Genomic DNA, 25,569 nt, shown 5'->3' with positions numbered 1-25,569 from the left:
TTGCGAATGACATGATCTAGAAAGCTTGTACATTCTTATTCTGTTTCCTGGAATTAGAAATTTATTACTTTATTTTAACCTGGATGAGCTAGGCATGTGAGACATAGAGTAAACAGCTGCTAAGCTACTTGGTAACCAGTGTGGACAATTGCCCTCTCTTTCATTTAGCAGTTGAATATCTTGCCTTTTGGTAAGAGTTCCCCACTGAATGGAATCTCCCTGGCATGACCAATCAGTTTTTTCTACCCCAGAATTTGAACATTGAGGGGATGATGTAGAAATACAGGGTCAGTTGGAGGTTGTTTGTGGCAGTGAGTGTCCGGGGGGATGGGGCCAACCATAGCTGTGGCTGGTGTCCTTATGGAGCTGATCTGGGGTGTGACATGAGTATATTCTTGGCTACCCAGACAGGGAAATTCCTTCTGTTTTCTGAACTGGTCCTCTAGTTTTGACATAGAGTCTTGCCAACTCCCTGTGATACCTCCATAATTCCTTTCCCTCAAAGTTGCTAGTGTCTTTCTCAGTTATTTGCATCAAGAACCCAAACTGGCACAACTTATTCCTGTTGATTCCGTGGAGTGGAATCAATTCTTACTGTGAGCAGGATTCTTCCTTCTCTGAGAATGTGGGTGACGAGATTCTAAAGGTAAAGGATTCAACACTTTGGCTTTTATGATGAATTGTAGTGCATTTTAGAAAGCTCTGGGCCTCATGTCCAAGGTTTTAACCCTTTGTTCTCTCTCTGTGGAACTGGCATTTGTGCAATTCATCAGAAATGAAAACTTACCCACTTACACTAAAGGAAAGTACCTACTCCCCTTTCATTTCTTTTCTCTCTCTATTCAGCAAACAGGTGATTTGGATTTCTTTATATATTTTTATGAATTTAAAAATTTTCTTTGTTTTTTTTTGAGACGGAGTCTTGCTCTGCCCCAGGCTGGAGTGCAGTGGCGCAATCTCGGCTCACTGCAACCTCCACCTCCTGGGTTCACGCCATTCTCCTGCCTCAGCCTCCCAAGTAGCTGGGACTATAGGCGCTCGCCACTACGCCTGGCTAATTTTTTGTATTCTTTAGTAGAGATGGGGTTTCACTGTGTTAGCCAGGATGGTCTCCATCTCCTGACCTCATAATCCGCCTGCCTCGGCCTCCTAAAGTGCTGGGATTACAGGCGTGAGCCACCGTGCCCAGCCTAAAAATTTTCTTTATTGTGATAAAAACATATAACACCTACTATCTTAAGCACTTTTAAGTGTACAGTTCAGTAGTATTAAATATATTTACATTGTTGTGAAGCAGATCCCTAGAACTTTTTCATCTTGCAGATCTGAAACTCTATATCCATTAAACAACTCCCCTTTGCCCCCTTCCTCAGCTCCTGGTAACCACTATTCCACTTTCTCTCTATAAAGTATCTACTTTAGATAGTTCAACTAAGTGGAATCACACACTACTTGTCTTTTTGCAACTGGCTTCTTTCACTTGGCATAATATCTTCGTAGCATGTGACAAGATTTCCTTCCTTATCAAGACAGCATAGTATTCCATTGTATGTATTTGCCACATTTTGTTTATTTATTCATCCATTGATGGACATTTGGATTACATTCACCTCTTGGCTATTGTGAATAGTGCTGCTATGAACATGGGAGTGCAGATATCTCTTTGAAACCCTGTTTTCAGTTCTTTTAATTTTTAAAATTATTTTATATTTCTTTTATTTTAGATACAGGGAGTACATGTACAGGTGCGTTACATGGGTATATTTCACTAAGATAGTGAGCATAGTACCCAATAGGTAGTTTTTTGACCCATATCCACTTCCCTTCCCACTCTAGTAGTTTGCAGTGTCAATTGTTCGCATTTTATGTCCGTGGGTCCTCGATGTTCAGCTCCCATATGTATGTGAGAACATGCAGTATTTGGTTTTCTGTTGGCCATTCTCACTGATGTGAGATGGTATCTCATTGTGATTTTGATTTGCATTTCTCTAATGATTAGTGATGATGAACATTTTTTCGTGTTTTTTTTGGCTGCTTTTATGTATTCTTTTGAGAAGTGTCTGTTCATGTCCTTTTAATGGGATTATTTGTTTTTTGCTTGTTGATTTAAGTTCCTTATAAATTCTGGATATTAGACCTTTGTCAGAAGCATAGTTTGTGAATATTTTCTCCCATTTGTAGGCTGTTTACTCTATTGATAGTTTCTTTTAAATATATATCTAGAAGTGAGATTGCTAGATTGTATGGTAGTTCTATTTTTAATTTTGGGAGGAATAGCCAAATTATTTTCTATAGCAATTGTACCATTTTGCCTACCAAGATTACCTACCAACATTGCAGAGAGGTTCTAACTTCTACACATCCTCACCAACACTTGTTATTTTTTGTTATTTTTTAGATGGTATCTACTCTAATGAGTGTGAGGTGATAACTCATTGTGGTTTTGATTTGCATATCTCTGATGATTAGCGATGTTGAGCATCTTTTGAATGTATTTGTTAGCCATTTGTATATTATCTTTGAAAAAGTATCTGTTCAGGTTCTTTGCTCATTTTAAAATTAGGTTATTTGATTTTTTTGTTTTTGAGCTGTTGGTGTCCTTTATATATTTGGATATTAATCCCTTATCTGATTGGCAAATATTTTCCCCCACTCCATAAGTTGCCTTTTCACTCTGTTGATTGTGTCCTTTGATGAACAAAAGGTTTTAAGCTTAATGTAGTCCCGTTTGTCTGTTTTTGCTCTTGTTACTTGTGCTTTTGGTATCATATCTGGGAAATCATTGTTTGCCAAATCCAATGTCATGGAGCTTTTCCCCTGTGTTTTCTTCTAGAAGTTTTATAGTTTTGGGCCTTGGGTTTATGTCTTTAATCTGTTTCAAGTTAGCTTTTGTACCTAGTGTAACATTAGGTTCTAACTTCATTCTTTTGCATGTAGATACCCAGTTTTCCCAATACTGTTGAAGAGACCATCTTTTTTTTTTTTTTTTTTTTTTTTTTGAGACGGAGTCTGGCTCCGTCGCCCAGGCTGGAGTGCAGTGGCTGGATCTCAGCTCACTGCAAGCTCCGCCTCCTGGGTTTGCGCCATTCTCCTGCCTTAGCCCCCCGAGTAGCTGGGACTACAGGTGCCCGCCTCCTCGCCCGGCTATTTTTTTGTATTTTTTAGTAGAGACGGGGTTTCACTGTGTTAGCCAGGATGGTCTCGATCTCCTGACCTCGTGATCCACCCGTCTCGGCCTCCCAAAGTGCTGGGATTACAGGCTTGAGCCACCGCGCCCGGCCAAGACCATCTTTTTTCTCAATGAATGGTCTTGGTATGCTTGTCTGTTATTTGACCATATATAGAAGGGTTTATTTTGGACTCTCTGTTCTGTGCCATTAGTCTATATGTATGTCTCTATGTAGTATCACACTGTTTGATGACTATAGCTTTGTAATATGTTTTGAAATCAGAAAGTGTAAGTCCTTTAACTTTGTTCTTTTTCAAAATTGTTTTGGCTCTTCAGGGTCCGTTGATTTGCCATATGAATTTTAGGATGAGTTTTTTTTCTATTTCTGCAAAAACTGCTGTTGAAATTTTAATAGGGATCATGTTGAATCTATAGATTGCTTGGGTATTATTGACATCTGTAATATTATCTTCTAATCCATGAACATGGGATATCCATTTATTTGAATCTCCTTTACATTTTTTCAGCATGTTTTGTAGTTTTCAGTGTACAAATCTTTTGCCACTTAGTTAGGTTTATTCCTATTTTATTATTTTTGATGCTGTTGTAAATAAAATTGTTTTCTTAATTTTCTTTTTCAGTTATTTATTTGCTTTATATATTGCCTCTTTGTAATTATTATTTTTTTTTTTGAGATGGTGTCTCGCTCTGTAGCCCACGCTGGAGTCCCAATAATGGGATTAGGTTCTTCATGCTTCAGAAAAGATCCCAAATGCACTTAAAACATATGATCCCAAGACATTGTTCCCAAAAGTCTTACATAAACACTGCACTTGAGAACAATTGCAACTGTATACACTTAGTTGTGCTTGGGCTGTGCTTCTGAGCCTCCACAAATGGTAAGAAAATGCTAACACATCTCCTTGTCTCCCTCCATGACAAGATGATTATTATATGTGTTGCTGATAAAACCAGAGTTGGGTTTCTCAGTACCTGGGGGTGCCCAAAGTCAGAGAATAAAGACTGCCCATCTGCCCAGAACATCCACTTGACTTGAAGATTTTCACCATGTTGCAAAACTTAATATTTTTAATAGCAAAACAAACACTGGTACTATAAAGACACATGCACATGTATGTTTATTGCAGCACTATTCACAATAGCAGAGACTTGGAACCAACCCAAATGTCCATCAATGATAGACTGGATTAAGAAAATGTGGCACATATACACCATGGAATACCATGCAGCCATAAAAAAGGATGAGTTCATGTCCTTTGCAGGGACATGGATGAAGCTGGAAACCATCATTCTCAGCAAACTATCACCAGGACAGAAAATTAAACACCACATGTTCTCACTCATAGGTGGGAACTGAACAATGAGATCACTTGGACACGGGGCGGAGAATATCACATACCAGAATCTGTCGGGGGGTAGGGAGCTAGGGGAGGGATAGCAGTAGGAGAAATACCTAATGTAAATGATGAGTTGATGGGTGCAGCAAACCAATATGGTACATGTATACCTATGTAAAAAACCTGCACATGTGCCCTAGAACTTAGAGTATAATAACAATAAAAAGAAAACTGGCATATTATAAGTCAAGATGTCTCATTTCCATTAAGTTTTAAGATTAAACAAAGGTTCAAAGGAATTTCACATCTGTGGGGCCTGCTTCAAAATCCGTGCTTCAATCCTCTAGATCAGGGATCAAGCCACCTAGTAAATATTTTAGACTTTGAGGGCCATGTAGTTCTCTATTGCATATTCATTTCTGTTTTGGTTTTTATTAGTTGTTTTTATTTTGTTTTTCAACCTTTACAAATACAAACATCTTTCCTTTTTTTTTTTGAGATGGAGTATCGTTTTGTTGCCCAGGCTGGAGTGCAGTGGCACAATCACCACTCACTGCAGCCAGGTTCAAGCAATTTTCCTGCCTCAGCCTCTCGAGTAGCTGGGACTGCAGGCACACGCCACCATGCCTGGCTAATTTTTGTATATTTGGTAGAGGTGGGGTTTCACCATGTTGACCAGGTCTTTATATCCTGACCTTGTGATCCACCCGCCTCAGCCTCCCAAAGTGCTGAGATTACGGGCATGAGCCACCGCTGCTGGCCGTAAACATCCTTCTTAGCTCACAGTCCCTTCCACCGTCTGCCCCTGCTCTGGACATTCCATTCACATTTCCCTCTGCCTTTTGGAGTTCCTTAGTGGATATATTTGAGAAACACTGGATTGGCTGTTTCCCAGGTCTCTGTCCTGACAATTGAGTGTGTCATCTGGTAGAATGGAGTAGAACAAAACAATGGACAGAAATTTTGACCTACCTCGTAGCCTGTCTGCAGTAATAACGTGTTACTAGAGTTCTGTTTAGAGTCAGTGAGAAGAAAAAAAAGCAAAAGTCCAAAATTGTAACTATTATCCACAGGAGATTGTGCTCTAGTTTGAAGATATAGATGTTATTTATTTAGGGCTAATGGCTACATCTACTATATGATACTTAAGGGAAAGCCCTAAAAAATCACCCTACACTGATCTTCCTTACCTCATATACCCAGTTGATTACCAAATCCTATAATTTTTACATCCTCCATAATTCTGCCCTGTTTTTCTCTCAAAGCTCAATCCAAAGGTGTGTTGTTATTACACTTTCTCTAATTAACTAGGACTCTGGTTATTAGTTCCTCTCCCCCATGCCCAGCAAACTTGTGCCTTATTATTGCTATTATGATAGTTATAGGTTTTTTTCATGTCTTTGCCTTCAGTTGGTTTCCAAGCACCGTGTGCTCACCTTTACCCTATTTATCTTAGTATGTGGTATCCATTAGGTTGCTAGGAACACAGAACATACCTAACAAACATGGTTGTATGAATGAGTAAATACCTACACAGGTGTTTTCAGCTCAGGAGGTAGCCAGCCCATTCTGTTGGGACATGCCTTGTCAAGGTTCTGAGCATTTGCAGTATATAGTTTGAAGTCCGTTAAGCCAGACTGTGCTGCATTCCCATTTTATTAATAAAGTTCAAAGCCAGATTGTTAAAAGCAATCTTATTGAATCTACTTTTAAAATTTTACGATGAAATCCGTTTAGAAAACTAACTCTGTTAGAAGCTCACCTATCCCACAGGTAGCATTTTCTTAGGAACATTTATCTGCATTTGAAAATCTGTATTCCAAGGCCTTGTGTCTAAAAGATCAGTTATCTATTCAAGGAGAATCTTCTACATCAGATATTTTCCTGTAAATATTCCTATGTGGCATCTTTCCAGATACCAGGAGGGGAAAGTTGAGTAGTAGAGAGGGTGTGATACAAATTCCCCTTTATGGTTGATTGCTGGTCAGCTGCGTGCCCGGAAGCACAGCGATGTAATTAGATATTCTCTGCTGTTTTATCTTTTCGGTATAACTCTAGCTTTTATTCTTCCGTCTATAAATGTTTAATCTCCCATTTTCACCTTCCTGAGTTGTTTGCCTTAATATTCTACAGTGATGAATTCCTGGGATGTGCCTTTCATAAAAATGATGACTTGTGCTGTGAATACTGAAAGCTTTCATCCAGACAGTTTGAGGCCTCCCCAGTTGCATGACTAGCAGTATATCTTAACTAATATCCAAACTGGTGGTTTTCTTTCTGTTTCAAATTCTCTCTCTTTCTGAGCCTTATGCAATTGGAGTTAATGAAGAGAGAACAAAACTGTTAAGACAATCAGGACTTGTTAATATCAATGTCAAGAGAAAGGGTCGAAAGTGAAAAGTTGGTTTTCCTCTGCTCTTCTTTAATGCAGCTTCCCTCATTTCCCCAACATGTAGCCTTTTCATGAGGCTCTACTTTGTCATTTTTCTAAGTTATTGCCATTCATGCATTAATATCTATATCCCTTGATTTTAAATATTGGATAGTATTTACTTTTTCCTTTGAAAGTTGAAGAGAAATTGACATTCTTATAGCTTCTCTCATTTCTCCCCCATTTTGATATATGAATACGCATACACACATGAATTGCTTAAGTATGTCACACTGTCTTCTGTAACTATAATAATTATATAAATGTATATGTATATTGTTATAATTATAAAAATACTATTCCCTACAGAACTGCTTAGTGTGAGCAGCCATAGATAGAGGGTATGTAATCTTATGTTACTAAATCCCTGTGGCTTAAGGGAGAATGACACAAATGTCAATATCCAAGGGAATCTCTTAATACATTTTAACCTTTTCATTTCTTCCACTTCACATTTGTCTGGCAAACCTATGAGAGAAATAACTTTTCCTTCTTGTATTTTTGTTTTTAATTTGCGTGGACTATGTCCTGAAAATAATTTTGTTAACATAGTGTGCCTACCTAGTAAACCTTCTGAATGCTTTAATTTTTTGTAAGTCTTTCATTCTTAATTGATCATTTTGTTTAATATGAAAGACTAGATTTAAAACCAAGTTCCCCCAGGAAGCATTATTCCATTTTCCATATTCTTTGTATTGATTGGAAGACTTCATGCTTGCTAAATTAGATTCTTAAAGATAGGTTGTTTTGCTTCTCTTTTAGAGAAGGTTTTAGGGTTTTCTTGGAGCTCTAGAATTTCATCAGTATGTGCCTTTAAAAAAAAATTCTGCTCAGCAATTAATAGGACTGCTCAATCTGAAAACTAATGTCTTTTTTTCACTGGAGAGCAAGTTCTGTTATTTCTTTGCCCCCTTTTCCACCCCTCACTTCCATTGTCTTTCCTTTTCATCTTCAGGATCTTTTTCCTTTTGGATGAAGTTTTACCCTTATGTTCTGACTTTCAATACTCATGACTTACCTAATAATTTCCATCTCTTGGTCTTGATATTCTACATTCTGAGAGGCATTTGTAACTTTTATCTTCTAGATCTCTAGCTTGGTTTTTAGCTCTATGCTATCCTGCTTTTTATTCTTTTTATCTACTTTCTAATTTGGCAATCAAACTTAATTTTCAGGAGCTCTTTTGTTTCTTACTCCTTTAAAAATAGTGGCTTGTTCTTGTTTTGTGGATGCAGCATTTTCTTTAATCTCTCCAAGGATATTAGAAAGCATTTTTTTTTTTTAAGTTTTGTATATTCTGTAAGTTATCTCTGTGTTCTCCAGCACTAGTTCTAGTTGTTGGTTTTTTGTCTTTCTTAGGAGCCTTTTGTTTTTCTTAGGCTTGGCTTCCCCCAGTAACTCACAGGCCTGCTTTCCTTTGAGTAGGAAGGTTAAATAAGACTGTGAAAGAGAGTGGGGGCAGCACGAAGCAGACTGGAACTCCTCAGGTGCCCATGAAAGAGCCACACCCAGGCAGCAATGGACTTCAGTGCGTGTCCGTCCAGCGTGAACTTCCTTTCCATTTTTCCCTTTCTGTGTCTGATGTGGGGTCCAGGGTAACCACAGACTCTGCTGGCCTCTCTCAGGTCCCTGAAGCCTCACCAGGAGTTTTCAGCATATAGGCAGTGAGTGTTCTTTGGAGAGCACTTCTCTGGAGCTCTGGCCACACTGGGAAAACAAACTGTCTAAGCCGTTACAAATGTACTTCTTTTTACATTGATTGCCCCACCATAGTCTGCTCCAGATTGTTGTGTTCATTGTCTCAGGCTCGTGATTGCTGTGCAGGCTCCTTGGGAAGGACTGTTCTTCTATTGGTTTGGGCTGTGGTTCCCCCTGCTGTGTTTTCTCTGTTTGGTTGCATTTTATATATTCTGGGTATTTATTAAAATTGTATGGCTGGTTCCTGTTCCTAGGTTTTTCCCCCTCCAGTTTAAATTGGCTCTTGGGTAAGAGGGGAAGTAGATGTATTTGCTTGCTTTGTTGTCTTGAACCTGTATGGTCAGAACTATTAAACATGAATTAGGAATTTGAGATTCTCACCTTTGGGTTTGCTCATATTTTGGTATTTGGCAATAAAAATTGCCAAAATGAAGCTGTTTTAGATAACTGCATCTTATCTATCCTGCCAGAATTGGACTTGTCTACTGTTTTTTGATTTCTATAGCAAGATTTCATAAAGTATAGTACTAACAACCTTTATCCACTAAATCAAGAAATTCTGCTTAGAGGCTACCCTCCGGCTTGAAAGAAAATTTGAGAAGCAGCCGCTGTTCATTTTAAGCAGCTGTAGCAACTCCCGTAGTCTTAAAAAATTGCTTTTTAAAAAATATTCTTCTTTTGGGTAAAACAAATTTACTTTGGCTCATTTAGAACTGATTGCTGCTACACCATTTCCTTGTTTTTGTTCCCTCCAGCCTTCTGTTTGGTTATGTCCTTGGCATGAAGAAATAATGTGGGCCTGTCACTTAATTGTGATTGTCTTAGCTGTGGGAAGCAATACAGCCTCTCAGAGTGGCTGCTGTGGGCTTTCCTAACTGTTCTCTCCAGAGACACTGAAAGGGCAAAGAACATTAAGGTGTTTGTCTCAGATGCTTGCTTAGTCTATAATGGTCTAATCGGAGTGCACAGATAATGTCCTTAGGTAAGCTTTGTGGAGGAATGAAACTGTTGTTAACTCTACCTCTTGTAGATTTTATCATGAGCTTAGAAATGTCTCTAACAGTGGTTTTCGCTTGAACATAAACAGAAGTATAGGTGATGAGAGATTTCAAAAAAACAAAAACAAAAAACCACAACAGTTTAGGTTGCTATATTCTTAAAATTACAGCATTTAGATAAATGTTCCCTTAGTGAGTTTGAGTAGCTTGGTTATGCTATTATCTATACAGTTCAGAGATTTTTCTTTTTGTCAGCAGTTGGCATTAGAAACAAAGTGAATTTTTTGTCCTTTGTCTTAAGTGGAATGAAAATGCACCAGCTTCTGAAATGGGCAATTTTACCTTGAATATGATTTATGTGGTTATATCTTTCTGCAAAGTAAATATTTACTAATCATCATATTCTGTAATTACAAAAGGTTGATTGTCCTGAAATGTGCAATCTCAAGATGTAGATTTACACAACACTTTAGGGAGAATGCCTTAGACTATAAGGAATTCAGTGAGCCTATTTGGAAACTTTATGTGAGTTTTAAAAATACAATGCTTTCAACCTTTGTAGGAGGAATCCTAATGTATTTTTTAAATATGTATAAGCCTGACAAGTAAAACAAATTTGATAAGACAACAGATTTTTTTCTTTTATTTAGGAATGCTTAAGAATTTGTATCTTAATAGGAAGTAGTTTTAAATGTTTTAATACTGTATTAATCTTAAATTATTTCACATGCAGTTTAACTTATCTCTGTCATATCTACTTTTTGCTTAAACATGACAAAGAAAATATTAATAGTTTCACTTTATATTTACATACTTTAGGATTCATCAGGCCACTCAAAAGCTTCTGAATGTTAGAAAGTAAATTTTTCACACAATTCTTTTTTTTTTTTTTTTTTTTTGAGACGGAGTCTGGCCCTGTCGCCCAGGCTGGAGTGCAGTGGCCCGATCTCAGCTCACTGCAAGCTCCGCCTCCTGGGTTTACGCCATTCTCCTGCCTCAGCCTCCCAAGTAGCTGGGACTACAGGCACCCGCCACCTCGCCTGGCTAGTTTTTTGTATTTTTCAGTAGCGACAGGGTTTCACCGTGTTAGCCAGGATGGTCTCGATCTCCTGACCTCGTGATTCACCAGTCTCGGCCTCCCAAAGTGCTGGGATTACGGGCTTGAGCCACCGCGCCCGACCCACACAATTCTTTAAAACCGGTAAATAACAGAATAGAAATAGGATTTACTTAATTGTTACTAACATGATATACCTAAAACATGGCATGTCATTAATTAACAAATGCAATTCATCTATCTACATGACAGAAATTATTGGTAACGTGGTGTCTGTTGGGTACTAGTGTAACACTGACTTTTAAAAATTATTGTCTTTAAATCATTCTCTTTTTTAAGCTAATTACCAAATTTTATATTTGTCATTCGGAAGGAGTTAATTACCTTAAGTAAAAATTTCTGCTCTTTTGGGTGGATCCCATTCAATTTCTAGGTAAGAAGCACCCTGCTGGCAATACTGATAGGGCACTGAGTTAAAGGTTCATAACATAAAAATAACACTTATAATTATTATGGGAGAAATACAGCTTAAGAGAAATTTTTCTTTTCTAAAAGTAAAAAATGTTGCCATTCTGAGATTTCTAAACATCTGACATTTCTAAATACCTTTCTTGGTGACTGAAACTTCAAGAATGGTTTCAGTTTAATATGGACAAATGGAGTATTGATAATGTTACATATTTTCTCTACATGAGAGAAAATGTTATATATACACTTTTTTTTTTTTTTTTTTTAAATTGAGACAGGGTCTTGCCCTGTTGCTCAGGCTGGAGTGCAGTGGTGCAATTCTAGCTCACTGCAGCCTCAAAATCTGTCTATTTTATGGGTGTTGTTTTATATATATGAAACTTGCATGTGAGAATTTACCTTATTTCCAATTTTGTGATTTGGGGCATTGGGATCATTTTAAGATTAAGGTTTTTAATTATAAACACTGAAACCTGAAATATAAACGTTAAGTCTCATTGTACCTTGCCTTTTGCTCTTTTACATGCACAATATTTTCGTGTTACCACTTAAATCTTTTGAAAGTAGAATTCATACTACATTTATAGAGATTGAGTGAGGCATTGCTTCTTATATTTTCTTTTTTAAATTTCATTAACTTTTCATTTCTGCATTTCACACTGACATTAGAGTTGTTTGTTTCTGTTTTTGTTTTGACACAGGCCCTCCCTCACTCTGTCACCCATGCAGGCTGGAGTGCACTGGTGTGATCATTGCTCACTGCATGTAGCCTTGAACTCCAGGGCTCAGTTGGTCCTCTCACCTCAGCCTCCCAAGTAGCTGGGGCTGCAGGCACATGCTGCCATCCCTGGCTAATTTTTTAATTTTTTGTAGTGGCGGGGTCTCGCTGTGTTGCCCAGGCTGGTCTCAAACCCCTGGCCTCAAACAATCCTCACACCTCAGCCTCCTAAAGCTCTGGGATTACAGGTGTGAGCCACCCCAAATGACCATGTAAAAGATTTTTAATCACATAGAGACAGATGGTAGCCTTTTAAAACAAGAACAGGGACAGCATTTTGATGACCAAGTTACTAGCCCTCAATTTTTTCTTCTCATTAATATCTCTTCCCTTACCTATTCAGTTAAACAAGATGGGGCAATTTCCAAATAAATATCTCTAGGAACAGGAATACCTAGGCTGGGCTTTACACCTGGACACAGCTAACAGTCCATTTAGGAGCAACTCTACTGGATTCTCCTTTGTTTTGTAGAATTCTGGAGTACCAAGGGATTTCACTAGTATTCTGATACAGAAAGAAAGAAAGTCTGAGAAGGTTAAAGGAGTTGATCAAGGTCATAGATAATTCATAGTGGTTTGCTGGACATCACATCCACGGTTGACTAAACATATACACCACTCAGTTTTCCAGAAATGAATCTGTGGTTGCATAGACAGTGGTTGGTGCAAGTAGAAGTATAAGACCCCTCTTGACTGGGTGTGGTGGCTCATGCCCGTCATCTGAGCACTTTGGGAGGCCGAGGCAGGAAGATTGCTTGAGCCCTGGAGTTCAAGATCGGCCTGGGCAACATAATGATACCTCATCTCTACAGAGAGGTGGTCTTTTTGTAGAGGGGGTTTTCTCTAAAAAGAGGGATTATCTTTACAATAATTTTTCTCATGTACATAGATGAATTTTTTTATTTTTTTCTACAGAAAATGAAAAAATAGCTGGGTATGGTGGTGCACACCTGTGGTCCCAACTACTTGGCTGAGATGGCAAGATCACCTGAGCCCAGGAGGTGGAGGCTGTGGTGAGCTGTGAACACACCATTGCACTCCAATCTGGGTGACAGACTGAGACCTTATCTCAACAACAACAAAAAAGATCCTTCTACTCCCCAAACCTGATGAATTAGAGCCAGACCATATAGGGCCTTTCACATTATATTAAGGATTTTAGTCTGTATCTTACAAGGAGTGAGAAGTCTCAAAGGAAAGGATTTAAGCAGAGGGTGAGATCAAATCTGTTTTTATAAAAATCGGTCTGTCCTCACTTTCAGAGAATGATGGGGTGGAAATAGTGAGATTAGACAAAGGTCGATAAGTTGGGGTGCTGTTGCAGAAGTCTAGCTTAGATCAGGTTGGTAGACACCAATGTGGAAAAATTGAGAGGCTTAAGGGACATATAAACTAGTGGTTGAGGGAAGAAAGGAGTCCTGTGATGTGTTGATATCTAAGTTACAGGGCCCTGTAAATAGTGGTGCCATTTTCTGAGACGTCCAGTTTGTGGAGTGGAAGATCATGAATTGTGGTTTAGCCTGTTGTGTTTAAGAGTCTGTGAACAGTTAGTGGCTTTTATGGAACCAGAGCTCAGAAGAGAGGTCAGGGCAAGAGATGTTAATTTAATCAGGGCTATGGCTATGAATGAGCTTCCCCAGCGAAAGACTTTCAGCTGAATAGAGGCTGAATATGGTTTAGAGAGAACAGGTATACTAAGTTACATACAGTGGATATCTTAAAGGATGGAACAAATCTAGCTGTAATTTAGCCCTCTTCCTCATCTTACCACATTCAGTATAGTCAACAAATTGTCAGGTAGAGAAAGTATGTTTTGAACAGAATTATTTCTTGAACTCCCATGAGGGAATTATTACTCAACTCTTTGGAAATAGCTTCATTACAAAGAATGTAAAATTTTCAGTCCATGAGATTTTGCCTGTATTTTATGTCAAACTTTGACCTGTTTTTGTGGCATAGTTAGGATCATATTTTGTCTTATAAGAAATTACAAATTTTCTTACAAATTCCATGAAATCTCTACATCCTAGAGCTGTTAGGAATCTCCAATTGCTCAGTGTCTCATGTAGTTTCTCAAATATTACATGTTGAAATTGAACTCCAGCCTTCCCTTCAGATTTTTTTTCTCGTCTTTTTCATCAAGCCAGAAAGTTCAGAGCCATTTTAATTCTTATTTCTCCCTAATCATCCCCATCAAATCCACAACCAAGGATGATCATTTCTACCCCCAAAACGTATCTGCAGCCCATCTGCTGCCCTCTGCCATCACCCCGGCTGCCACCATTGCTTACTGCGATTGCCAAAGTACTCCCTTTTTTCCCCTGCTTTCCTTTTTGCTGCCCTTTTTCTGAGCCATTCTCCACACAGTTATTTAGGTATTTTCTTAAGAGAAACTAGATCATTTGCTCCCTTGCTCAGCACCCTTATATGATTTCTTTTGGTACTTAAGATAAAATTCAAGATCATTTTCTTGGTTTACAAAGCCCAGCGTATGTTGATCCCTGTCCACCCTGCCAGCTTTGTGCTTCACTAGTGCTGTTCCCTGCCTAAGAATGCCCCCGTCCCCGTCCTTCACTTGGCTAACTCTATTCATCCTTCAGATGTAAACTTAAATGCCAGTTTTCAAAGAAGACTGGGCCAAATCTCTCTTTTCAGACATGTTGCTCCTTCTTGGCTTGGTCAAGGAAGGCCTTTCTTTAGAGCTGATCCTAAATGACAGAAGGAGCAGCCCGTGAAAAGCCTGAGGCTCCTGCCTTCCAAACCAGGAGACTCAATTACTAAGGCTTTTGGAGAAGAGGATGTGTACACACAACCAAATAATTCAAAGATTTTTTAATCAGACAAGGCGTGCATTGCAGGAAGTGAATCTCTACAAGTTTAGATGCCGTTGGCTTGGCTTAACAATGGATTCATTAGCGCTCAGTGACTCCAGCACACGTGGTGCCCCATACTTGGTTTCCTTTTGGGCAGGATGCATCCTAGAGTACAAAAAGTATGAATTTCAAGGTCAGTGAAACATGAACCCAAATGTCAGTTCTCTCACTTATTAGCTGTCAAACTTGGACAACATATTTCTTTGCCTTGAGCCAGTCTCTAACTTGGCAGGCTGTGGTGAAGATTAAATAACATAACATTTATAAGGCACTTAGCACAAAGCAAATGCCTAAATGGCTGTGCTCATCATTTGCTTACATTATTTATCCTTAGGATAAAGTTACCAAATTACCAAATTTTAAGACTGCTTTACATATGATAAATGCAAACTTTTGAAAAGAAACAGTTGAACACATTGACCAGAATTCCTTGATGCTTTCTTGTGAAGGTAGGAAGAGAAAGATGATTCTATGTTTGAGGCAAAGGTAAATATTATAGAGAATATGGTTTCCTTTAGTTTTTATTTGATCTTTTTATTCCCTCTAAGGAGATGGTCTCAAAGAATGTGGAAAACTTCAGAAGCAGAATAAGACACACTTTCATTGACACATGGAGACCTTTACAGCTTTGTTTACCCAGTGATTTTTTTCAAAGCCCTAGATAACAAAATATCAAGAGTGGAATTGGGAGGCAGTCTTCCATACTGAAGACCTAGAGTAAAATCTTAGGTCAGAGTGATTCCACACAGACAAATGTTAGTTTGGCCCACAAAGGAAAAGGAGTGTGTTCCTATTTCATTTCTGTCATCAAATGTTTTACATTTTAATCTGTCATAGGTTTTGGATTAAAAACTTGTTACATTCTTCATCATACTAAAATAAATTTTTATGCGCAAGCAGACTAATTCAGCAGATTTATTTAGCTTTTCCCTGATCTGGACGGAACAATGGTACGTTTTTTACTTCCATAAAGAATTTGTCCAAAGCACCAAATAGAAAGATAATTGTTTGCTTTCGTTGGTTTATTTTCTCCTTCCCTTTTTTTTCTAGGATTATGACAGTTTTTTTGAATCCAAGGAAAGCAACACAGTCTTTTCATTTTTAGGCCTGAAACCACGGTTGGCATCAAAGGTAGGTAAATCTTTTCTTATTCTTGTTTTAGAATTAATCTCTTTTGAGTTGTTCTTAGAGATGTGGAGTGACAGTGTTAGAGGAATGCATATTTAGTTTCTTAGTTTTGGGGGTTTTGCTTCCTCTCATGTGTAATTCGAGACTACCCAGTGTTAAAACATACAACAGAGGCTAGTTTTGGGTTTTTTTTCCCCCAATTTTTCAGTCGTTGCTATAAATAAGAATATTACCTATTTCTAATTTATACCCCATTACTCCAAGAATTTAAGGTAGCAAAAACTAGTAGGTGCTTTCTGTTTAAAATTGCAATTTTTTTACTGTACATTTTTTGGAATAGCAGACTCAGAGTCTATTTAAAGGTGTTCTAAATTTACTCTCATTAGAGAAGAGATGGTCTATAATAATAAATGGTCAACCTTGAAAAAATCTTCACTTCCTTAATCAAAATATTTTGAAGCCACTTTATTAAGTCATATGTCTTAGAAAACATAAAGGAGCCGGGCGCAGTGGCTCAAGCCTGTAATCCCAGCACTTTGGGAGGCCGAGACGGGCGGATCACGAGACCAGGAGATCGAGACCATCCTGGCTAACACGGTGAAACCCCGTCTCTACTAAACAATATAAAAAATTAGCCGGGCGAGGTGGCGGGCGACTGTAGTCCCAGCTACTCGGGAGGCTGAGGCAGGAGAATGGCATAAACCCGGGAGGCGGAGCTTGCAGTGAGCTGAGATCAGGCCACAGCACTCCAGCCTGGGTAACAGAGCGAGACTCCGTCTCAAAAAAAAAAAAAAAAAAAAAGAAAACATAAAGGAGCCAGTATTTTCTCATGTTTAGAACTAGAAATAATGTGTGTTATCACAACTTTATTAAGCTTGTAGATTCACTTTCAAAATAAGAAAAAACATTTCTTTATTAAGTAAGGTACTATTTTGATATTATTTCTTCTTTTAAAACACACATTTTAAAATTCTTTCTGATTATGAAAGTAGCCTAGACTCATTTTTTTAAATTGGGAAAATATTAAAAAAGGGTAAAATAAAGAATTAAAATCATCTCCCAGAGCTAACCACATTGACATTTTTGTGTATTTCCTTGCAGTCTTTATATACATAGTAATTGAGGTTTTGAGTGTTTCAAATTGAGACTGACTTCTAATATGTCTATTTTTAACACAACTGAAATAAAAGTACCTTCCCTAGAACTTCCATGTCTGAAAGTAGTAGGTCTTTTGAGGCTACCCAGGATTTGTACCATCTCTGGCATACCTGTAGGAGGAAGGCAGGGACCCTCAATAACATAAATTATACACCAGCATCTGCAGTGCATAGCCAATGTGAAATCTTGCTTTGTTTTTACACCAGTAAGTCCACAGATGGTTGTGGGTGGTTTCCATGCACATGTTTTAAGCAGAGGCAAAACCCACACATACCATATTTAAAGGTTCTTAAAACTATTTTTATAAAGATGAAACATTTGAATACTTGTTAGGAAAATTAGAGTATTTTTATAACATATTTCATCCAAAGATATTAAAAGTCCAGATTTATCTTCAAAGAACTGTAAAAAACTAGGATGGGGTAGTCTAATGGATACATAAATCCAGTGGGCATCATTGTCTATGCAAAACCTTTTAAAAAATATTGTTTGTTCCCATTTTCCCCAAATATGGAAATTCTTTAGAGACTGTGGGCTGACTTTTTTATTTTTCAAAGAAATGTATTTTCTCACTAGTTTCTCAGGAAACCTATGGTCTATGAAATATACATTCTCACATGGTTTGTGGCCATAGTATTAAAGTTGATCTTGGTGTCACTGAAGTTAACTTGATTTCAGGGGACCATCCCAAAGGTAGTGAGGACCCTGGACACCACCCCCATTCAGCCCACCGTTTTCAGGGACCTAAATCAGTTTTACCTGGGCAGGAGTATCTGGGACCAGAGTAGATGTCTATAGCACAAGGTCTGTGCCACTCTCCATGAACCATTTAGGGCTTTAAAGGCTAATAGCAATTCATACTTCATCGTTGTATGAGAGAAGTGAAAATATCTTCAAGAACAATTTAGCATTTTCTCTCTTCTGATCTTTTATTTTTCACCTTGGTAGTGATTCATCATATAGTCTACAGTCTAAACCTTTGAAAGAGTGTTCACAGGTTTAATGTACTAAAAGATGAAAGCCCTCTTTTCTCTTTTCCTTTCCTACTCCCTGTGTAGTATACACACATAAAAAACACGGCAAGAAAGCCTATCAGGAAACATAAAGACATCATTGGCACCTATAATTGCTCTTACATGATAGGAGAGGACATTCACGGGCCCAACAGGCACAGGTGCAGTGTAGGCTCTGACTGGGCTGCCCTCCATAGTGGGAGGGGCAAAGGCAGGCTAGAGGTCTCTAGATGGTGGCCTACAGGCCACATTTGTGCTGGATATGTTATTTGTCCTGTGAAGAGTTTTTAAAAGTATGTAAATGTTAGATGGTATGGAATCCCTGGTGGGGGTGGTGCGGTGATCTCAGTTTCCCTTGTGGTTAGCTGGAGCCCACAGTGGCTGGCCCATCATGATATCCAACTAATTCTGAGAAGGGGAGGCTGTTTCACCAATAATTTTTAAGTAGAAAACCGTCAAAGTTAAAATTTAGTAGACCCCAAGAAGGGCCTGTCGTAGAAGATTGTATTTTCAGATCCCTAGCTTTCAGGGGTGATATCCAAAGTAGGTAACAACTGGTCCACATTGGATGCTGACCAGCCAGAGCTTGAACAGCCACAGAGGCCCCCTGTGCCAGGTGTCAGCTCTTTATCCATTGGCTCGAGGGGGAGGGTGTGCAGGGGCGGCAGCTGGGAGATTGGGGCAGTGACTCTCGACTAACAGGTATGGTCATACTAGAGTGGTTCTTCATCTTGGGTTGCTATTAACGAGCATCTCTGCAGGCCCTCTGAGCAAGGTAGCCCCCACCCAGCCATCCACAGGTGGAACAGTACCTCTGAGAGGAATCTCAGTAGGTCATTGAAAACATGCAGTTTTCTTTCCACTTCTATATTTGGCAGGTCAGGTGGTGTGATTTAAATCTGGGCTCTGATGCTGAAACCCAGGATTAGCTCTTATCAGTCACATGGAGGTGATTTGTTATGATTTCCAGCATCTCTCTTCCTGACATTTAAAAAACCCCTGCCAAGGGTAAATTTTCTTGTCGATGTAATGCAATAACTGACCTTTTTTTTTTTTTTTTTTTTTTAAAATAGGCAGAACCTTAGAGAAGAGTGGAAGATGACGGAGATGCATTTTGAAGCACCCCCTGGTACTCAGCACACACATGCTTACCTAATGCATCACTGTGACAAAAGCCACACGCATTATCAGTAACTTTGCTTGCCACGGAAAAGGTGTTTTTGAAAGATGTGGATATAATGAGAATTGCATGATTGCTTTAAGCCAAATCAGGTGGTGGATTTTTTTTTCTTATTTTATTTGCCTGCAGTTGCCTCACTCACTGGAAATACTGTCACCTGTTACAGGTGTACTTTCTTAATGACTGAAAGATAAGTGGGTGGCACCATCAGAGAGAAAATGTTGGATCTGCCCTAGGTTATAGTAGATGCCGGAATTGCGTAAACCCACTTATCTTTAAGCTGCCTGGATTGCATCTTTGAAATTTGTCTGCCAAGTTGTTAGAATCTTTGAATCAGAAGGAAAAAAAGCAGCGCTGTTTGACAAAGGGTGTTGAAGATTTTTGCTGCAGAATCACTTACAAACACCACGGTTCCTGTGCTTTGTAATAACACCTGGTGAAAAAGTTAGCTATACTAGATTTGTTTTAGTAATGGAAACTCTTACCCCTGTATATTATCCAAGCTCCTACAGATGTTTCCAGAAATCACTGTTGTAACATCAAGTGATCAGAACCAAGTTACTGGGATGACAATAATTGCTATTTGAAATACATGCTTCTTTATTTCTTGCAAGGGGCAAGTTTCATCCAAATGCCTAAGACTGCTTGAAAGATATATTTTAAGTGGTGCACTAATTAGACAGTAAATTTATAGGAAAATTGTCTGACAAGTATCTGAAGGCATTTTCAGCTCTAGCAATTTATTTATAATACATAAGTATTCATATATTTTTTAATGCAGCTCCCCTAACAGGCAGCTGCTGCTTCTATTTTGTGAAGGGACTATATTTTTTGAGAAAGGAAAATCTCAGTTAGATATATTTTGTGAACCCTTGATTAGACATATTAAAATATACCAATATTGTAGTAAAATTTAATTTTTCCTTATGTTACTTTTCATTTGCCTCTAACTTTGCTTGCTCATATTTCTGGCCAATGTACAGCCTCATATTTTTCAGAGTAATGCAGATACTTGTTCTCATTCCGTATGTGAGCACAAGTAAGTTTTCAGAGCAACACATATGAGAAAGAGAGTAACCCGGAATTGTACTTGTCAAGAAAAATCTATACTCCTATTGGAGTGGATGCTGATAAACATCGAACATATCTACTTCATTAGAGCAGAGGCTATTTTTCTGTATTATTGTCCTTATAACAGGGATGCTTAATTTTTTTTTTAAACTAAAAGAGTTTTAAATTGCCAAACATGGGAACAGCCTTGAATAGGATAAATTTTCAGAGGACTGCCTAAAATATTTTATTCCTAGCATCCTGATTCTGGACTCTTCATTATAATCTGAGCAGGAAATTTATAAGAAATTGAAAGAGCAGAAGAATTACAGTCCTGTCACATGTGCCCAGCACTCCGCCTCATGCCTTGCTACATGTAGACTAGTCTAAAGAACTTGTTGAATGCTAAGGCTGAAATCCCAATCTGAGATTTGTAGTCCAGGATTACAACCAGAAGGAAAGTATGACAAATTTTTACTTAACTGGAGCGGACACGTGATCCACAATTTTCTTTTCAAGGGAAGCTGTTGTCAAATTATGGATATTACTTGTTAGTTGTCAAGATCCAGGTCAGATTCCGTTTGGCAAATCCCAGGGACTATCCAGGAATTTTTTTTTTAACTGGATATTGTGTCTGAGTATGTGAGTCTTCTGATAAAACTTAGAATTTCTTTTTAAGCAGTTGTAAAAATTGTCATGTTGTAATTCATTACTCAGCTAACATTTAGTCTACTCTTGCTAGTGCATGCCAAGAACCAACTTGGGAAGGTTGAGGCTTTGCAAGTTAACTGTTGGGGTTATAGGATCAATACCATACTTGCTAGACAAAGCTACCCAGATTTGTCTTATAATTTTTGAGTTAACCACAGTATACCTATTGTGATTATAGTAAACAGACTAGTGGGTAGTAATGCTAAATTACCATCACAGTTATGTACCATCCCCCCATCCCATTTTTTTTTTTTTTTTTTTTGATCAGCAAAGAAATACAGGAGACCAGCCTCGAGTGGTGCTGTACTTGTTATGAGAGAGGCAGCAGCACAGTGTGTGGCATTTACATGGTACCCGGGCTCCACAGAGTACCGAGATGTTGCTCTCTGGGACCACATTTAGTTCAGAGAATATGGGGTCCTTACTTGTATTCTTTTATCAGCTGATTTCAAAACATATAATAATAATTTTCTTGTTCCCTTCTTTAACTAGCTGCCTTTAGATTTTGATAATCACAGTCTTAAAATACTAGGAACAAGTGGATGGGAATTGTAGGCATAGATTTCGTATCAAGGGCATTTCAAGACAGAATTTTTATTTCCTGTAGTAGGCTTGTTGGAGCAAAGGAAATGTGCTGCTAAAAATCAACTTATGCCATTTTGAAATTAGATAAAATACGGAGTGCCATCCTGCTAGGTGTGTACAGACCAGAAGAAAATTTAGTTGGGAAAATACTTGTTTTTCCAAATTCTGGCATTTTATTACAATCAAAGAAGAGAAAAAAGCAAGGTATTTTTTCCCCTCAGACTCTAATATATTTTAGATTTGTTTCTGTTTTATAGATTTAATTCAACACTTCCACATAGATGCTTTTATATTACATGAATTTAATAATAAACTAAACTTATTTTTTGTCTCCTGTTATTGAAAAGTACCAAAGCTTCCTTCTGTTTTGTTTGTTTGATTTTACTATAGGGTTTTGCCTTTTCTAGAGATACTTTTCATTTAACAGCTTTTGTTAAGTGTCAGGCTACACTTTGCTCTGTATAATTATTGTTTTCAGATTTCAGTTTATATGTGTTTGTCTCTTAAGGCATTGGTGAAATCTCAGATTTTATATTCAGCATAAAGGAGAATAAATTCCAGAAAGCACATATTCTGAAAATGGAGTGTTTGTTCCCTACCATTTTTCACACTTCTCTTAATTTTAGTTCTGTTTAGTTGAGAGGCTGTGATTTTACTCTTGCCTGTGAACCTCATGCATGAAAGTGGCATATTAAATTGTAAAAATACAAACAGATCGTTTGATCATTCAAGGAGCCAGGCATGAGGTCCTGCACGAGAGTATTGGGAGGACAGCATAGATTCATCTCAGACAGTAATCAGGACCGAGGATGGAATTAAATCACTCAGCCCCTGGGTTGGGTGGGGTGGTTCAAATGGATGACTGTGTGATCTCCTGAGTACACTGAAGCCACAGGCTGGTGGCTGTGTTCCCCGAATTGGGTACAGAAGACAAGGGCAGAGTGGCCGTGGCCCCTATTACCTTTGTAGCAGCCACATCAGAAAGCAGAAGAACACAGTATTTCTGAAGGCATTGTCTGAGGTTGATCTCATCACTGAACAATTTCAAGCCCTAAGCACCAGAACAGAAGGAGGGCGGAAGAAGGGATCAGAGGGAACAAGCTGTAGGTTTGCAGAAATGTGTGAAACCAAAATGATCACTGCCTACTTGTGACTCAAATCTTCAGAGTTTTCTTAGTTCTTCTAGAAATACAAGTCAGGTTTGTTTTCATCCTTTCTGTCAGCATGGATCAAGCCCCTAAAATGTGGTAAGTATTGTCAGAGCAGGACAATATCTCTACTCTCAAGTATGAGGGGAACAGAAACAAAGCAGCAGTTTTAGCCGGGGTTCAATGATAGAGTGGAGGTAAATTAAGAGCCTACAGGCTGTGATTCACCATTTGAAACATTATACGTATTTTTTTTGTTATAAGCCATTTGAATTTTTAAAAAATTTCATACATGCAATGGAATATAGATATGTATATACACATATTATATATGCTAAAGTATAAAGAGTAATAATAATGATAATCAGCAAACCCCTGTGTGCCTACCACCCACCTTATTGCCTTTCCTTTGAGGTACCGTGTGCTCTTTCCTGAACCTCTCTCTATCCCTGTCTGATAGAGGGAGCCCTATACTGAACTTTGTGTTGACCATAGCCTTCTTGTCCTTCATCGCCTTGTGTGTATCCTTAAAGAATAATAAATGGAATTAAACTGAATGTATTCTTCTGTCACCTCCTTTTTATGTTCATTGCCATCGGAGTTTTTTCACTGCTAAATATTATTCCATTATGAATATATTACACGTGTTCTCTTCTCCAGCTGGTGCTTATTGAACTGCATCTTTGTTTGAAATAGAAAAAGGTAATGTTGCTGTGAACATTCTTTTATGTGACTTCTGGTGTACATACTCAAGAATGGATGTATACTTGAATAGAGTCGCTGGTTTGTACAATAAAAGCACATCATCAGTTTTAATAGATAAGGCCAAATTGCTTTCCAAAGTGCTAATTTATGCTCCCCACCAGTATACTAGAATTTGCAGCACTCTAGATCTTTTCCAATGTTTAAGATAATCAGAGTTGCATTTTTGCCAAGCTGGGGAGTATAAAATGTTACCTCATTGTGGTTTTATTTTGTAAATTTTTGATTATTAGTAAGTTGAACATGTTTTATTATGGGAATTCTTATTTCTTTTTCTTGGCAATCACTCTTCATGTCTTTTGCCTCCCTTCCTATTGAGTTTTGTTTTAATGATTAATTTTTAAAGTTTCTTTATATTTAATCTTTGATTGGTCAACATTTATTTAATCGTTAAAGTGAAGAGAAACCAGAGTTAAAAGAAAACTTTTCTGAGGCCATTTCCAGAAATATGCTAAGCATGTGAATCTTTATTCTATTTAAGGAAAATAAAGTTACATACATACATTTTTTCTTGTGTGCTGTTTTTTACCTTGTCAGCATCAGTCAAGAGTTGACTTCGGGAACTCCTCTGTGCTCTGGAAGGGCTTGTTCTTTGAAGCCATTTTAAAGCTCATCAGTTCCAGTTATTTCATAATAAATTAATGCTATTAATGTTATAATTTAGTTTTCTGCTACAGAATTTTACCAACAAGAAACCTTTATATAGACTGTTTAAATATGCACATCTCCTTAGTATGTCACCATATAATGGGCCTATGGCAATAGGCCAAAATGATGTTACACTTAAATGAACATTAAAAATGACTTATTTAAGTAATAGGAGATTGTATTGAACCCATACCCAGTTAAATAATCCTTAAGCTGAGTGAGGTAGATCGGCAACATGCTGAATATGACCCAGTGTATTGTGGTGGCGGCATGTTCCCATGGGTAAGCCAACTGGCAGGTAGAAGAACAAGAAACTTGAATGCAGTCTTACCTGCTGGGCCCCTGCTAATTGAAAGCATGACATTTTTGATAGACTGAGGACCCTGGCTGGCATTTGAAAGCATATTAACTGAAAAGTTGGTGTTGCTTATAATGAATAGGACAAAGATTTAGACCTTTTTGTAAAATAGCACTCCACACTGTTGTAATATACATCATTTGTGGCCCTATAATAATAAAATCCATTATAATGAAACTTTCCACTAAAAAAGCTCTAGCACAAGAATCTACCATACTAATGTTATAGAAACGACAGCTCTATAGTTTAGAACAGTGCTATCCAGTGTGGTACCAACAAACCATATATAGCTATTAAGCACTTGAATTGTGCCTAGTTGACTCTGTGATATGAATGAAAATATATTCCAGATTTTGAAGACTTAGTGTGAAGAATGTAAAAAACGCATTAATAATTATTATATTGGTTATATATTGAAATAATATTTTAGATATATTGGGTTAAATTAAATATTAAAATTTCTCTTTCCTTTTTGTTAAGGTGGACACTAGAAAATTTAAAATTACATATATGGCTCATATTTTTACTGGACAATAGTGTTCTGTACAAACCTCTTTACCTGAATTTACAATAGAGAAATTAATACCTTTAAGAGGCTTTTTGGGTTTTGGCAAAATGTTACCTTCTTTCCTTTGTGATACTGAAAGGAAATGTGAACATCTTCAGGAACATAATTTTCTAATACTGCTGCCAAGATAAATATTTTTCTCATTTTGCTTTTTTGTCCCTCTAGGTTGAAGCACTTTTTGTAGTGAAAGAGAAGGTTTTTTTTTTTTTCGTAGAAAAACAGAATAATGTTTGTGTTTCTCATAATATGTGACATCTCTTTATGTGTCCAGTCTCTTGTTACTAACTACATCATCGTATAAACTCAGTCTCTTGTTGAATTGGTTTCTGTGAACTAACTCATGTGGCATGTTTGTATTTTTAAAAATACATTTTATTGTATATATTTAAGGCGTACCACATGATGTTATAAGAAACATATTTGTAGTAAA

General features: G+C 37.7%; 1 protein-coding gene across 4 annotated transcripts in view; it reads left to right on the top strand.

Moving 5' to 3' along the window:
* SH3BGRL2 (SH3 domain binding glutamate rich protein like 2) overlaps positions 1–23,360 on the top strand; it is a 71,636-nt gene extending 48,276 nt beyond the window's left edge. For 2 of the 4 annotated variants that reach the window (XM_015136833.3, XM_028847398.2), the window contains exons 3-4: positions 15,881–15,961; positions 19,203–23,360. In XM_015136833.3, coding sequence (XP_014992319.1) covers positions 15,881–15,961; positions 19,203–19,214 — 93 coding nt within the window. In that variant the 3' untranslated portion in view covers positions 19,215–23,360. Of the gene's footprint in view, positions 1–12,872; positions 15,781–15,880; positions 15,962–19,202 lie in introns of all 4 variants that reach the window. The other 2 variants (XR_013416312.1, XR_013416311.1) reach the window with 2 other exon arrangements.
* Positions 23,361–25,569: the final 2,209 nt, after the last annotated feature.

The sequence above is a fragment of the Macaca mulatta genome, chromosome 4 (assembly GCF_049350105.2).
Source record: "Macaca mulatta isolate MMU2019108-1 chromosome 4, T2T-MMU8v2.0, whole genome shotgun sequence".
In the NCBI taxonomy this organism is placed as follows: Eukaryota; Metazoa; Chordata; class Mammalia; order Primates; family Cercopithecidae; genus Macaca; species Macaca mulatta.
This window is presented reverse-complemented; position numbering and strand designations above follow the sequence as displayed.